Source organism: Trypanosoma cruzi, genomic scaffold (assembly GCF_000209065.1).
Source record: "Trypanosoma cruzi strain CL Brener 1047053517147 genomic scaffold, whole genome shotgun sequence".
In the NCBI taxonomy this organism is placed as follows: Eukaryota; Euglenozoa; class Kinetoplastea; order Trypanosomatida; family Trypanosomatidae; genus Trypanosoma; species Trypanosoma cruzi.
The window spans coordinates 78,221-90,866 of NW_001849487.1; the positions used below are offsets into that span (position 1 = coordinate 78,221).

Sequence of the window (12,646 nt, forward strand, 5' to 3'; positions counted from 1 at the left end):
AACCAATGGATGTGTGGGCGTAAAAAAAAAAAAAAAAAAGAAACCAATTCATAAGTAAATGTTGGTAATAAACAAAAAAAAACAAAAAAAAGAAAAAAAAAACACTGACTAAAAAATGGCACTGGCGGCAATCATCAAAACCATATATATATCAGTAATCACGCATGGCACCAGTAAATAAGAAAAAGAAAAAGATGGTAAATGATAATAATGATGATAAGAGAAAGCATGGTCATGTCCATACATTTCGGTGGCGGTTTCCTTCAATTTCCCTGCGGCTGTTGCTCGAATATTTCTTTTTTCTTTTTGCTCTCAAAAAAAGACAAAACAAACACACAAAAGAAAAAAAAGAACAGCTGCCGTCCATTCATTTCTCCCCTCCGCCTCGTGGCAACAATCGCCTGCACCGTTGAGGCCCTCCTCCACTGCCCCCCCGTCCACCCAACACAAGCAGGCCGCCACGCAGCCACATCGCCCAACACAAACAAACAAAAAAAAGAAACTTCTGATGACTCATCAGACGCAGATCCGCGCCTTTTCACCGCCCCTCCCCCATCGCCAGGGCGTGGCTGCGTGTCTGTGCGTGCGTCCTCGTGTCATGGGAGTCGGGCTGGTGGCGTCACGACAAAATTGAAAGGATTTCGTCGCCAGCGTGAGCGGCTCCCAACGGCTCCCACCCGCCCCGGCTGACAACAACGACAACCAGCAACAAATGAAGGCGCAAACACAAACAAGCAAAAAACAAACAAAAAAAGGGGAAAAGGAACAAATGGGATCCAAAAAAAAAAAAAAAAAAAAACAGAAGTCACATTGATAAATAATAATAATAATAATAAACGGATAAAATCAATTATAGCAACAGCGCCGGTACACACACATATATATATATATATATATATATATATATATATATGAAATGGGAAAAAAAAAAAAAAAAAGATAAATATAAGTGTATAATGTACTACAGAATAAATGCCGCCTCCCCCCGCTTCCACTTCCCTTTTTTTTTTTTTTTCCTTTTTTATGCCCCTTTCGTTTGTTCGTTCCTTTTGTTCTTTTGTTTGGTTGTTTGTTTTTGTTGGCTGCGGTCGATTCAGCTCTGAGCATGTATGAATGTATATAGGTTTGCGTGTATGGGCGTGAAGGTGTGTGAATGGAAGTCATTTTGTTTACTCATTGTTTTCATGGGATCTCTTTGCATTTCTTTCTGATTTCTTTCTAAAGACAATTTTGCCCGTTTTTTTTTTTTTTGTTGTTGTTGTTGTTTTTTTTCTTCTCATTTAACGAAAAAAAAAAAAAAAAAGGGAGGCAACTTCCATTCATTTCACCCTCCACTCCGTCGCTACTGCCCCATTAAGTTGCCTGCATGCATGCATGCACATATATATATATAGGTATAGGTATGGGTATAGGTATAGGTATAGGTATAGGTATAGATATGTCATGTGTGGGGTGGTGAAGGGGGAGGGGAAAAACCCACACAAAAGGAGACATTCCTGCCATACTACATTGGACAACAACAGGGCACCGCGCCAATCCCCCCAGTTGTCCCTCGGTGTTTGTTTTCTCCTTGGTTTTTATTTATTTATTTTTTCAGTTTCCTTTCTGGCAGGTGTCCTTCTCTTTTTTGTTGTTGTTATTTATTTCTTTCACCGCATCTCCCTTTATTTTTTCGTTTTCTTTTTTTCCCTCGCAGTGCCTCGTCGTTCTCTCTGCCACCCAAATTCCTAAAGTTTGGTTTTTGTTGTTGTTGTTGTTGTTTTCTTTTCTTCTTCTTTTTGTCCGCCCTCTCCGCTGCAAAACGGGGAAATGGTGGGAAGGGGAGTTTGCATTCCTCCTCCCCCACAAATAACGTAAGTGTGCGGCACCGGGGATAGTCAAGAGGCTCCTCCCTCCAATAAGTGTGAATTGGCTTACGGCTCCAGCGACACCGCAGCGATGATCGCCCTGCTCTTCTCCCACGTCATTCCCCGCAGCCACGGATGCTGCAGCAGCGCGGTGGATGTCAACTCCCCCGTCAAAAGCCCCTCCTCTGTCGCCGCATCATCCTGTCGGATGGCGTTCGCGTTGTCGTTCCCGCTGCCCTTCACCTGCGGCATTCCCCGTGGCTCTGGCAACGCTGATGGGGGCAATTCCTGCATGGCGTCCGTGTGAGACTCCGGCGTTGAGCTCCGACTCAAAATCCATTTTGTAAACGGCGCAATGGAGCAGTGACCAACGCCGCCTCCAAAATTCTTCGTCGTCCCATCCCCCTCATCCGCACCGTACTCGACATCAGCAGGGGAGTATGACGAGGCATCGCCGCAGTGCTCCGAAAAAGCGTATGCGCATGACTGTGTTGAATCATTATTCTCCTCCTCTGCAGGCACCAGGGGAATGACATGATTTCTCTCACGGGACGTGGGCAACAGGACGGCAATAAAGTCCTCAAACGCCTCGGAAAATGGGGTCAAAGAGGAAATGGAATCCGCATCCTTCTCGCCATGGGTACCGTCCTTTCCCTCGCCACTCATGAATGCGGTAGTGAGACGTGGTGGATGCGTAGCAAAGCTGGCAATGACAAAGACGTTTGGAAAAAATGGCAATTTCCCTAGTGCCAACTGAATCAACGTGATGCCGAGGCTCCAGAAGTCACTCTCCTTACCATAAACAGAAGCCGGATCCACTCGATTGGGGGACATGTATGCCAAAGTGCCAACGTACGTGCCGCACTGATTAAACCCCATGCTTTGCAGCTGTTCAGAGCAAAGGCCAAAGTCTGTAAGCTTCACCGCACCTTTTTGCTTGTCAAGAAGAACGTTGTGTGGCTTCAAATCGCGATGGAGTTGGCGTATGGTTTCGTGCAGGTATCGTAGGCCATGCAACACTTGAAATGCAATCGCACAACATTCCTCCTCACTGAAGGGACGACCAAATCGCGCATTCAGCGCATCCATAAGGCTTCCACTGTCCATAAGCTCCATTACAATAAATGCAGAACCACCATCAAAAAAAGCATCGTAGCAACGTATGACAGCACGGCAATCATTTGCTTCACTGTTGCCGTCATCATCCTTATCGGTGTCGCATGTTTCCCGCGAAGTGGGCGGTTTTACAGATTCCGCCTCATCTGACTTTTTGCCGTTTATGCCGCCTCCAGCATCATCGCTGAGTCCAATACTGCGCCTCAGCACGGAAAGCTCATTCTCCACAAACTCTCTTGAGAGATCCGTAATGTAAATACGCTTCACCGCCACAAGCTCCCCTGTGTCCACGCGTCGCATGGCAAACAACTCTCCACTCGACCCACGTCCAATCCGTGTCATGCCCTCCATGGATCGTACAGAGACAATATTGGATGGCGAGGAGAACTTGTAATGCGTCACAGACCCCATGTTGCAGTGTGCATCCGAGCTCATAAGAGGTGAGAAGACACAGGCGCTTGGACTCTCACGAAAACTCACCGATGCACTGGTTAACTTTGGGCTATCCCGCCTCATTCTTAGCATCCGCTTGTTCACATTTTCCATCGACGGTGATTTCTCCTGGAGGTGGCTCTGCAGGTAAAGAGAAAGGAGACTCGGGAGTCGTCGTCGTCTTTCCCTTCCACAAAATTCCTGAGCGTCTTGAATTTCACCCCCTGATGTGGTGTTACTTCCGATTTGACGAGATAAAGCCTCCAATGAGGTGCCCGAGGAATGCGTGGATGTCGGATTACTGACCGTCGTGTCCAGAGTACGTTCACGCATCGCATTGGATGATGACCAGGCAACGGTCTTTTCAAATATTGCCGGCAGCACCCGCGAGGAGATAGATGCCTCATGCACACTCTTGAGCAACTCGATGAGAACGAGACGCTCCCGTGGTAGTTTCACCCCATCTTCTTTCCGGTTTTCGCAGATGGAACCATTCAGGCTGTCGACACGACTCATATTCGGCTGCGTCACACATTCACTGCTGCTGCTGAGCTCCCTCTCACTCACCACGTCTCCTGAAAGGGGTGTTTCCATCGGCATTCGGTGTGGAGTGCGTATATGCTGCTGAAGGAGTTCGTTGGCGACAACAAATACTTGTTCATCCTCCGTAGGATGGTCCCTAAAAAACCTGCGGAGGGCGCTGGCGTCTAGCTCTTTCTCCTCCACCGGCGATGCCACATGGGCCATGGAGCCTAACTCATTGGAGGCGAAGTCACAGTTCTTCCGGTCCTTCCTCCACTCGCGAAGGTACACCGTACGGTTGTTGCGGCTTCTGCCAGTGCTGCTGCTCGTGGTTGTGGAGGAGTCGGGGTTAACGGATTGGCACCAGCACGGATGCTGCGCGTGGAACTGCCGCAGGACGTGTCGTAGTAGCCGCTCCAGCACCGTATCCTCGCGCTCCCACTCGGACACCGTGCTGTTCTCAACACTCGTCATGCGGCGGGACGGGTTGCATTTGGAGGAAAAATGCTCCGTCTCCGCATCCTCCGCGGACGCCACGCGCTCCTCCGTGAGGCCCATTTCATCCAACAGTGCGAGAACAAGGGACTTGCGGGTCAGAGAGTGTGCCGTTCGCGGAAACGCGTTGTTGAATGCGGGAACGATGTCGGGGGTCGATGTTTTGTACGTGCGGAAAGCAAACTGGCGGAGGAGAGCGTTGGCCAACTCCGCAGCCTGCTGGGAGCGGGAAAGCGCAAAGAACTCCGTCAACTTCTCCGTTCGTTCGGACTTTTCGCCCATCATGGCCGCATTCACGTACGTCGGCTGCATGGTGCGAAGGCTGTTTTCCTCGGGAGCGGCATTATGGATGCTGATGAGATGAGAACGATCGCCAAAGAGCGACTCCTCCAATAAAAGTCGCGGCACTCGTGTCTTCATCCCTTAATATAAATATAATTTATAATTTATATTTATTTATTTTATTTATGCTTCACCTCCCCTCGCAGGGAGGGGGCTTCCTTTAAAAATGTGTGCCCTCCTGCGTATCGCTCTCCCTCCCTCTCTCTCTCTCTCTCCCTCTCTGTCTTTCTCTCGCAGCGAGGAGACTGAACGGAGGTACTTTTGAACTCTCACTCCTTTCCTTCACCCGCACCTCTCTCTTTTACCCTACACAGATGTTTCTGGCAGGTACGTTAACAGCCAAAAAGAGAAAAAAAAAAAAAAAAAAGAGAAAAGAAAGCACACACACACAGAGAGAGAAACATATACATAGACGCATGTACACAAAGTCACTGGAGAAACCAATCGAACAGCCGTGAGTCATTTGGAATCAGCAAATACAAAAAATAATAATAATAATAAATAGAATAAAAATTAACAAGATATAAAGTGAGGTTCACAATTTTTTGTGTGAGTCGATACGTGTCTAATGTACAGACACAAATACAAATGTATATGTATGTATGTAATGCATGTGCGGGCATTGAGCCTCTGTCCGTCATTGGATGTACGCTTGCATGAACCCACATTACCATTTGGCCCTTTTGCACATGCACCGTTTGCCTTCCTCTGGCCCCCCTTCATTACTCAACGCCACAAGAGTTTCGATACTCACAGAAAGAGAGGAAGAAAAATTTAAAAAAAAATAATAAAAAACAAAAAGGGAGAGAGAAATACCGCAACTCCTCCACCAATAGTACTACCACCTAAGAGCAGCAGCAGAAGCAGCAGTGCCTACAAAAGAAGCACTTATTACCAACAGCGCCATTGTCTCACACCAGCAAAACACTAAGAAACACAATGGAGCAAAGCATCTACAAGCATATATATATATATATACCCTTTTTTACTCTCTCTCCTTCCCAGCTACAGTTACGCATTTAATGCGCCCTCAAGGATGCCCTTCGTTTTCGTTGCTAAGAGTTTTCTTTCATTTCTCAGCCCTCGGCCTAATTATCTTTGCTTTTTTTCTCTTTTTTTTTTTTTTTCTTTACCCGCCTTGGTTGTTGGTTGTTGTTGTTGTTTTTCGTGTGTGTGTGCGTGTGTGTGTGTGTTGTGCTGAACGACCCCCACTCCTATTCTGTCATCTCATTGTCCTAGCAAGGGCATGTATTGTCTCCTTTTCTCTCCCTCTTCGTTGAATCGCCCGCATTCGGGAGCGTCGCATTATGCAGCTGCACACCACTTTCGGGGTCGCCAGGATTCAGGATGCCGCACATCACCTTCTCGTGTATCTTGTGTGCAGTCGAGAGAAATGCCTGCTCCACATTATCGCCATTCAGCGCACTGCACTCCACAAAGAGCAGATTGTTTTCATCCGCAAACTTTACCGCCTCCTCGTATGATACCTCGCGACTCTCGTCAAGGTCCGACTTGTTGCCCACGAGCATCATTACTGTGTGCGGGTTCGTGTTTCCCCGCGCGTCTTGCAGCCACGTCCCTATGCGAGAGAATGTCTCTCGCCGTGAAACATCATACACAAGTAGCGCCCCAGCCGCCCCGCGGTAATACCCGCGAGTGACGGAGCGAAACCGCTCCTGTCCGGCTGTGTCCCAAATCTGCAACTTCACAGTCTCGCCATTGATGTCTACCGTAATCGTGCCAAACTCCACGCCGATGGTGTGCGGGAGGTCGTTGCGGAAGCGCTGCTCCGTGAAGCGCTGCATGAGGCAACTCTTCCCAACCCCCATGTCACCGATAATAATGTACTTGAAGATGTACTTGTGGCTCATGAGTTTGCGCCCGTGTCTCGTCGTCGGCACCAATGGTGTGGGCTATGACAATCAAGCAGCAGCAGCAGCACAGAGAGAGACAGGGAGAAAGACGGCGACGACGGCAGCAACAACGCCCTGGTAAGCCCAACAATCAACTCCGAAAAGAAAAAAAAAAAAAAAAAAAAAGAAGAGAAAGAGAAAAAAGAAGAAAAAAAAAAGCACATGACATTCTCGTTTCGCTGCAACGCCGCATAAAATAAAGAGAAGGCCGTTCCGCTTCCTCGCCTCTGCGCTGTTGCCCACCCCCAGGGATGGAGGGGAAAGAAAAAAGGAAGGAGTGCAGAGCGGAGGGGAGTACATCGCCCTGAAATACACACAACAACAGTGCCAACAGGTGGCAATCGCAAGAGGAAGGCAACACAAGAAAGAAAAAAAAAAAAAGAGAGAGGGAGGCGTGAATTACTTCCCCAAATCCCTTCGTACACACACACACACACGCCACCCTTCATACTTTTTTCTCCTTTTCCTTTTTTTTTCTTGTGGTGGTTTTTTTTTTCGTCCGTTTACTTCTCTTGTGTGCCCTTCCGTGTTTCTTCTCGATATTCGACCCCTCCTTACCCCCCACCCTGCCAATTCCTTTCCTGCAGAATGTCTGCCTGTACATTTTCCGCCAAGAACTCGGATAATACATGTCAAAACAAAAGACGCATACACTCGCACAAAAGAAAGTGAGAAAACCACAGATATCTCCCCTCCTCTCTCTCTCTCTCTCTCCCTCTCCCCGTGTGTGTAGTTATGGGGATATATGCATGTAGGGATACATATATATATATATATATATATATATATATATATATATATATATATATATATAAAGGAATGGGGATATATATATTTCGTTTGCTTGGGGTTCTCCCGGTTTATTTACCCTGGCCGCACCTCCCATCGCACCACCTCCTGTTCATTCACAAGGAGTAAAGCGCACCCCTTGAATCCAACTGTCAACCGCACATCTCCCTCGTACAGTGTGCAGGCGTTGTTGGTCGGCTGCAGTCGGGTATTCTCCGCCACAGTGCTCCGCGTCGTTTCATCCGTGACAAGAACAACCTCCACGATGAGTGGCTTCGTACGGTCGGCACGGTCGCGTAGTCGCTCGTACTCTTTTCTCAGATTCCGCTGGCGCTTAACGCGAAGGGCGTACTCACGCCCCAGTTGCACCAAGTCCTCCTGTGCATTTAAAAGGGACTGGCGCAGGTCCTCAACGTTTTTTTTCATGTCATCCATGCGCTGCCGCAGCTCCTCCTCCTGTCTCTTCAGTCTGGCCATTTCTTTACCGCGCTTTTTCACCATGTTCTTTTGAAGCTGCGCTAGTTCCTGCTGCATGGGTCCCTCCTTCTCCTGGAGCTCATTCTCAGCAACCTTCAGTGTGGCCATCTTTGATGTAATCACCTCATTCATCCGCTCTTGACTCCCACTTGTCGCCTCCCACTCAAAAAACTTCTGCTCCTTCTCCAGCAAGACACGGACATTTTTTACGTTTTTGCCTAAATATGCAACATTTGGAATTTGTATTGCAACATGCTGCATTTCTCCACAGGCAATCCATTTTCCCCGAAGTGGTTCAATGAGGGTGGCGCAGAGCTCCTGAAAGTTCACCGTGACGAGTGGCCAACCGCACGACTCCGCCTGCCCTTCCATCGGTCCTACATATCGCTTGTGCACTAAAAGCGGTGGGACTCCAACTACGGCAGTGTCTTTCTCCCTTGTAGACGACGGGGATGTGAATTGCCTGAAGTCCATAAACCGATCGCCACCACGCTGCAGGGGAATCACACGGACAAAGCCAATGTTTTTGAATGAATTTACACCACGGGCAGTCTTATCTCTCTCAAACATATGCACAAGAAGGGGGTGGCCTGACCAACGGTGCCATGCTGCCTGCGTGTCAAGAAGGATCTCCACCTTCTCAATATCGTCTCGGCTGCGTTGTACCAGTAGCAATTCGCGGTCCAGCAGTGGGATGGATGGAATCGCCTCCGACACGCAACTCACCGTCGCTGTGAGCTCAACACAATTTGGGTCCGCTCGAACAAGCAAACGCGCCACACGCTGCTCCTTATCCACCAATATGGGATGCGCCACGGGTTCCACCACTTGCACACCCAGTAAAGACTGAATGTGCATAACGGCCGGTCGAATTTGTTCGGTTCTCGTACAAGCGGAGCGAGAAGTGTTAAGGATGCGATGAAGTTGCGGGAGGGTGAAATCACGGCGCTCATGAATGAGACTCAGCTCCTCGAAGCTGGTGGCGACAAGGACTGTGACGCTCACAGTACCGTTTATGGCTCGGACCCAGCCAATGCCCAGAAGGCGGCCATTGGCCCAGAGAAGCGGAGTAGCCTTCGACTGTTTCGTCTGAGAGGAGGTGAAGGGCTCGCATGAGTCACTTGGGGCCGTTGGTGCCGGAACCGTAAACTGCGGCACACGATTCCCAAGAAGCATTTGAATCAACATCTTGCGCGGGGTAAAGGCACCACAGATTCGCACCCCACGAATAGCCGCAGAGTAATACCCATACTTCCCACACGCCTTCATTGCCAGCTTCGCAAGGCAATCACCTTCGTTAGAAAATTCATGCGAATGGAAACCATGCGGTGGTTCGTTCTGTAAAGAATTCGTGCCTACTTTTGGCAGCGGTGTTGGTGCCCGCTCGCTATTTTCTTCTCTTCTCGTAAACAGAGCATCCACGACGCTGCCCGCGTCATGCCGGATGCTGTTCTTGGGCGGAAGGGCGGCGTGACGATTCTCTTCTGCAGGCGAACTCGGAACTATAGACGAACGTAAGACGGATGAGCCTTGCCGGGTGCTCGCTGTGCTCGGAGGCTGCGTGAATCGTATTCTGTCCTCATCGCCCGTCGTGCTCAAAAACGGTAATAATGGGGAAATCAACGAGGCCTGTGGTGATTGCATCCCAATGGAAGGTGCACCGTGGCACTCTTTACCGACATCTCGCGCTGCAAGAGTCAAACTGCGGCTGTACTCCAACTCCGGCACCGCATTTGCCTCTCGCAACTCATGTGCACACTTTATAATTAAATTTGCCCCGTCCACAGCCCACCTACACGAACGCTCTAGTTGTGTCAGTTTTGAGTTGGCCTCCCTCGCCTGTTGTGTGTAGTGGTCAGTAAGTTCCTGTGCGGCCCTTTGACGCTCCCCAACATAATCTTCTTCCTTGTGCACGAGCACCCGTTGTTTGCGACCAGTTGCACTGCCTCGTTTGGACTTTTTAGAGCGCTCCACATCCTCCGCAGACCACCGCTCCTTCATGGCCAACTCTGCATCGGCCCACTCCCTCTGTAAATGCTGCAATAAATCCCTCACCTCCCTTCGTTCCCGCCGAAAGTCCTCAATATACACCCGGAGCTGCTCCAGCGTCATCTCCGTGCACTCCGCTGGCTCAGGATCATCCCGCACAAACGGATACCCCACCGTCGCCTCCGACTCCACAACAAAGGAGTACGCGACAGGGTCCCTACGCAACTCGTTGATCTCCTCAAGGATGGACCGCTCATATTCGCTGTATTCATCCCCCTTGGATAGCACCGCGTTTCGTAACGCAGTCGCGCTTTCAAAGTGATGCCTCGGGTTCGTTTCAAAAGAGTGAAGAAAATCGGCAGACATTGACACGTCCAGGTGCGGGCCCGGGGCAACAACGCGCTTCCCTTAATGTCCACGATTTCACTCTGCACAAATGACAGACTTTTATTTGTCTTCCTGCCCTTGTTCTCTGCCTTGTCTCGTGCTCCCTGCCCGTCGTCAGTGGACAACGGTGTGGAGTTTGGTTGGTTGGCTAGTTGGCCTCCCCTACGTCGGCCCAATGACCTCTGTGAAAAAAAAAAAAAAAAAACAGAAAGCAAACACATATATATATATATATCGGCAGGAATAAACAATAGATTCGAGTTCCGCCAAAATGCGGCAGAAGCCACGGCTGCACATACCGTACAGTTAACATGCGATAAGAGGGAAAACACATACAGACAGGGAGAATCATCTTCACACACGCACGCTCGCTCGCACTCATATTTTATTTCACTTTTTTTCCCGCATTTATTCGCTCATAGCGATCTGTCATCCAATCCCACTGTGCCTTTGCGCCATCACCGTTCACCAACATCCCCAAGGCGGCCGAAAGACAACAGAAGACAAGGCCATATCGATAAATATTTGACTGATACTTCACCCACGTCGACATGATCAGTGTGAGTGTGTATTTGGATGGAAATTCCTTAAATTTGACGTCCCTACGCCTTCTTTTGTTGTATGCTTCGTGACTACATGCAGACAAATAGAGAAGAAAAAAAAAGAGAAGAAAAAAAAAAAGAAATTGGTTTTTAAATCGGTGAGTGTACAGTGCAACTCATTTCCATTTCTCCACCGTGACGAACAGACAAGACAATGGAGTAATTAAAAATAATAAAACTACTTCATGATTGATTCAATAATAAATGGAGCCAATCAGTCATTATTCATGAGTCGGTTGGCCTCCATGACTTTCACCGTCATCGACTCCTTTCCTGCGTCACCCAACTTCGGCACACCTCGCAGGTACAAATGATCGCCCTCCTCGATTGGACACAATGCACGCAACGCAAAGAAACCGCTGTCACCATCCCCCTGGGAAAGTCGTGCCTCCATCGCCCGCATCTCCTCTTCAGGGAGAAAAAGCTCCCGACACCGCCGCGCCAACGACTCCTTGTCGCTCCTGTCGTGTGGAAAGTACTGTACTACTGTGTTGTGTGCATCATCTTCCAACTGTGGCACGGCATCTACAAGTGGGATAAGAGTGGGCACAAACATGTCATCTGACTTCGCCTTGAAGAAGTTTGTGCCGGGAATAAAAAGGCAAATTGCCGCAGACTCAATGGGAACGGCGCGGAGGTGCAGCGCGGCAAAGCTGCGGAAAAGGTTCTCCAGGAACACCTCCGGATCCTCGCACGCGTCGGTTGCCATTTCAGAGAAGTAGTGGTCAACCAACCCGCTGTCCTCACCGCGCTCCTTCGACATGCCATTTGCGACACCGTCACGCCCCCGTGTGTCCTCCAACAGCCAGCGGATGTAAGGTGTGAAGCTGCTCTCCTCCAGCGAGGCGATGCGGCACATCCACCCCGCGGTGACCAATTCCGCCATGGAGGCCCCACGCAGAAACTTGCAGCGCTCGTCATAATTCATCCAGTTCACCTCCAACGGAAAGTTGTGTGTGGCTGCGGCACCATTGAGATTGTACATCTCCCTGGCTACAACAAGAAAGTTGAAGCAGGCGGTGTGGGGGCATGTAATGATCGCCTGACCGGGGCGAATGTGCCTCGCGGCCCGCAAACACCGCGCGTAGTGCATGGAGGACACCACCTTCACGTTATTGTGCCCCCGCACGCCATTCGCCTTGCACCACACACGAAAGGCATCGACGGTCTCCTGTCGGTACAGCCATGTGCCAACTTCCTTCAGCATGCGCGGTACTTTCGTGGTGTCCCTGTGCACAGGGAATGCGATACGCATGGGAATCGACCCATGAAACATCCTCTGCGTGCCACACTTGCCTAAACGGGAAATAAAAGTTCAAAAAAAAAACCAGAGACCACTAAACGACCAAAAGAAAAAAATATTTTTTTTTTCTTCATACCTTCCACATACACAACCAGATGCATTAAAAAAAGAAATTGGGATAGAAAAAGGATACATCAATACGTCAATGTACGCATGGATGTTTTTATATGAATATAAGAAGCGGAAAAAAAAAAAGAAAAAAAAGCCCAGGAGATCCCTCTTACTGCGTATTTCACCTTGCATACACACATACATACATTACAGAGACACATACATACATACGTGTTGTTATTGCTCTCATTTTCCCTTTCTATTTCATTATTATTTTTTTTTTCCGTTTGTTATCTTTTCTTGTACCTGCTCTTCTCCTCTCTATACATCAACATTATGCGGAAAGGCATCAAAAACAGACAACAACAAAAAAAAAAAAAA

The 12,646-nt window shown here is 48.9% G+C and overlaps 4 protein-coding genes across 4 annotated transcripts, besides 28 other annotated features; all 4 read right to left on the minus strand.

Moving 5' to 3' along the window:
- Positions 1-7,170: part of a sequence feature (heterozygous, Esmeraldo-like haplotype) that runs on past the window's edge.
- Positions 70-102: a microsatellite.
- Positions 779-799: a microsatellite.
- Positions 817-836: a microsatellite.
- Positions 878-913: a microsatellite.
- Positions 922-949: a sequence feature (AT_rich).
- Positions 1,001-1,080: a sequence feature (T-rich).
- Positions 1,238-1,282: a sequence feature (T-rich).
- Positions 1,367-1,442: a microsatellite.
- Positions 1,738-1,761: a microsatellite.
- On the minus strand, positions 1,914-4,832 carry Tc00.1047053511621.110 (uncharacterized protein; the record flags this gene model as incomplete). The annotated part of the gene is made up of 1 exon (XM_812459.1): positions 1,914-4,832. The coding sequence occupies one exon, from the start codon at positions 4,830-4,832 to the stop codon at positions 1,914-1,916; it is 2,919 nt and encodes a 972-aa protein (XP_817552.1).
- Positions 4,836-4,881: a sequence feature (AT_rich).
- Positions 4,943-4,987: a microsatellite.
- Positions 5,096-5,132: a microsatellite.
- Positions 5,235-5,271: a sequence feature (AT_rich).
- Positions 5,523-5,549: a sequence feature (AT_rich).
- Positions 5,857-5,885: a microsatellite.
- Positions 5,922-5,947: a microsatellite.
- On the minus strand, positions 5,990-6,625 carry Tc00.1047053511621.120 (hypothetical protein, conserved; the record flags this gene model as incomplete). Its single annotated transcript, XM_812460.1, has 1 exon — positions 5,990-6,625. One exon carries the CDS (start codon positions 6,623-6,625, stop codon positions 5,990-5,992), a length of 636 nt encoding a protein of 211 aa, XP_817553.1.
- Positions 6,768-6,825: a microsatellite.
- Positions 7,171-7,641: a sequence feature (areas merged during assembly that could not be assigned to a particular haplotype. This can correspond to areas where the two haplotypes were merged or to regions with more than two copies in the genome that were merged during assembly.).
- Positions 7,363-7,387: a microsatellite.
- Positions 7,425-7,481: a microsatellite.
- On the minus strand, positions 7,532-10,288 carry Tc00.1047053511621.130 (hypothetical protein, conserved; the record flags this gene model as incomplete). The annotated part of the gene is made up of 1 exon (XM_812461.1): positions 7,532-10,288. The coding sequence occupies one exon, from the start codon at positions 10,286-10,288 to the stop codon at positions 7,532-7,534; it is 2,757 nt and encodes a 918-aa protein (XP_817554.1).
- Positions 7,642-7,962: a sequence feature (heterozygous, non-Esmeraldo-like haplotype).
- Positions 7,963-8,228: a sequence feature (areas merged during assembly that could not be assigned to a particular haplotype. This can correspond to areas where the two haplotypes were merged or to regions with more than two copies in the genome that were merged during assembly.).
- Positions 8,229-12,646: part of a sequence feature (heterozygous, Esmeraldo-like haplotype) that runs on past the window's edge.
- Positions 10,962-10,994: a sequence feature (A-rich).
- Tc00.1047053511621.140 (hypothetical protein, conserved) lies at positions 11,126-12,187 on the minus strand (the record flags this gene model as incomplete). The annotated part of the gene is made up of 1 exon (XM_812462.1): positions 11,126-12,187. One exon carries the CDS (start codon positions 12,185-12,187, stop codon positions 11,126-11,128), a length of 1,062 nt encoding a protein of 353 aa, XP_817555.1.
- Positions 12,455-12,496: a microsatellite.
- Positions 12,516-12,588: a sequence feature (T-rich).
- Positions 12,617-12,646: part of a sequence feature (A-rich) that runs on past the window's edge.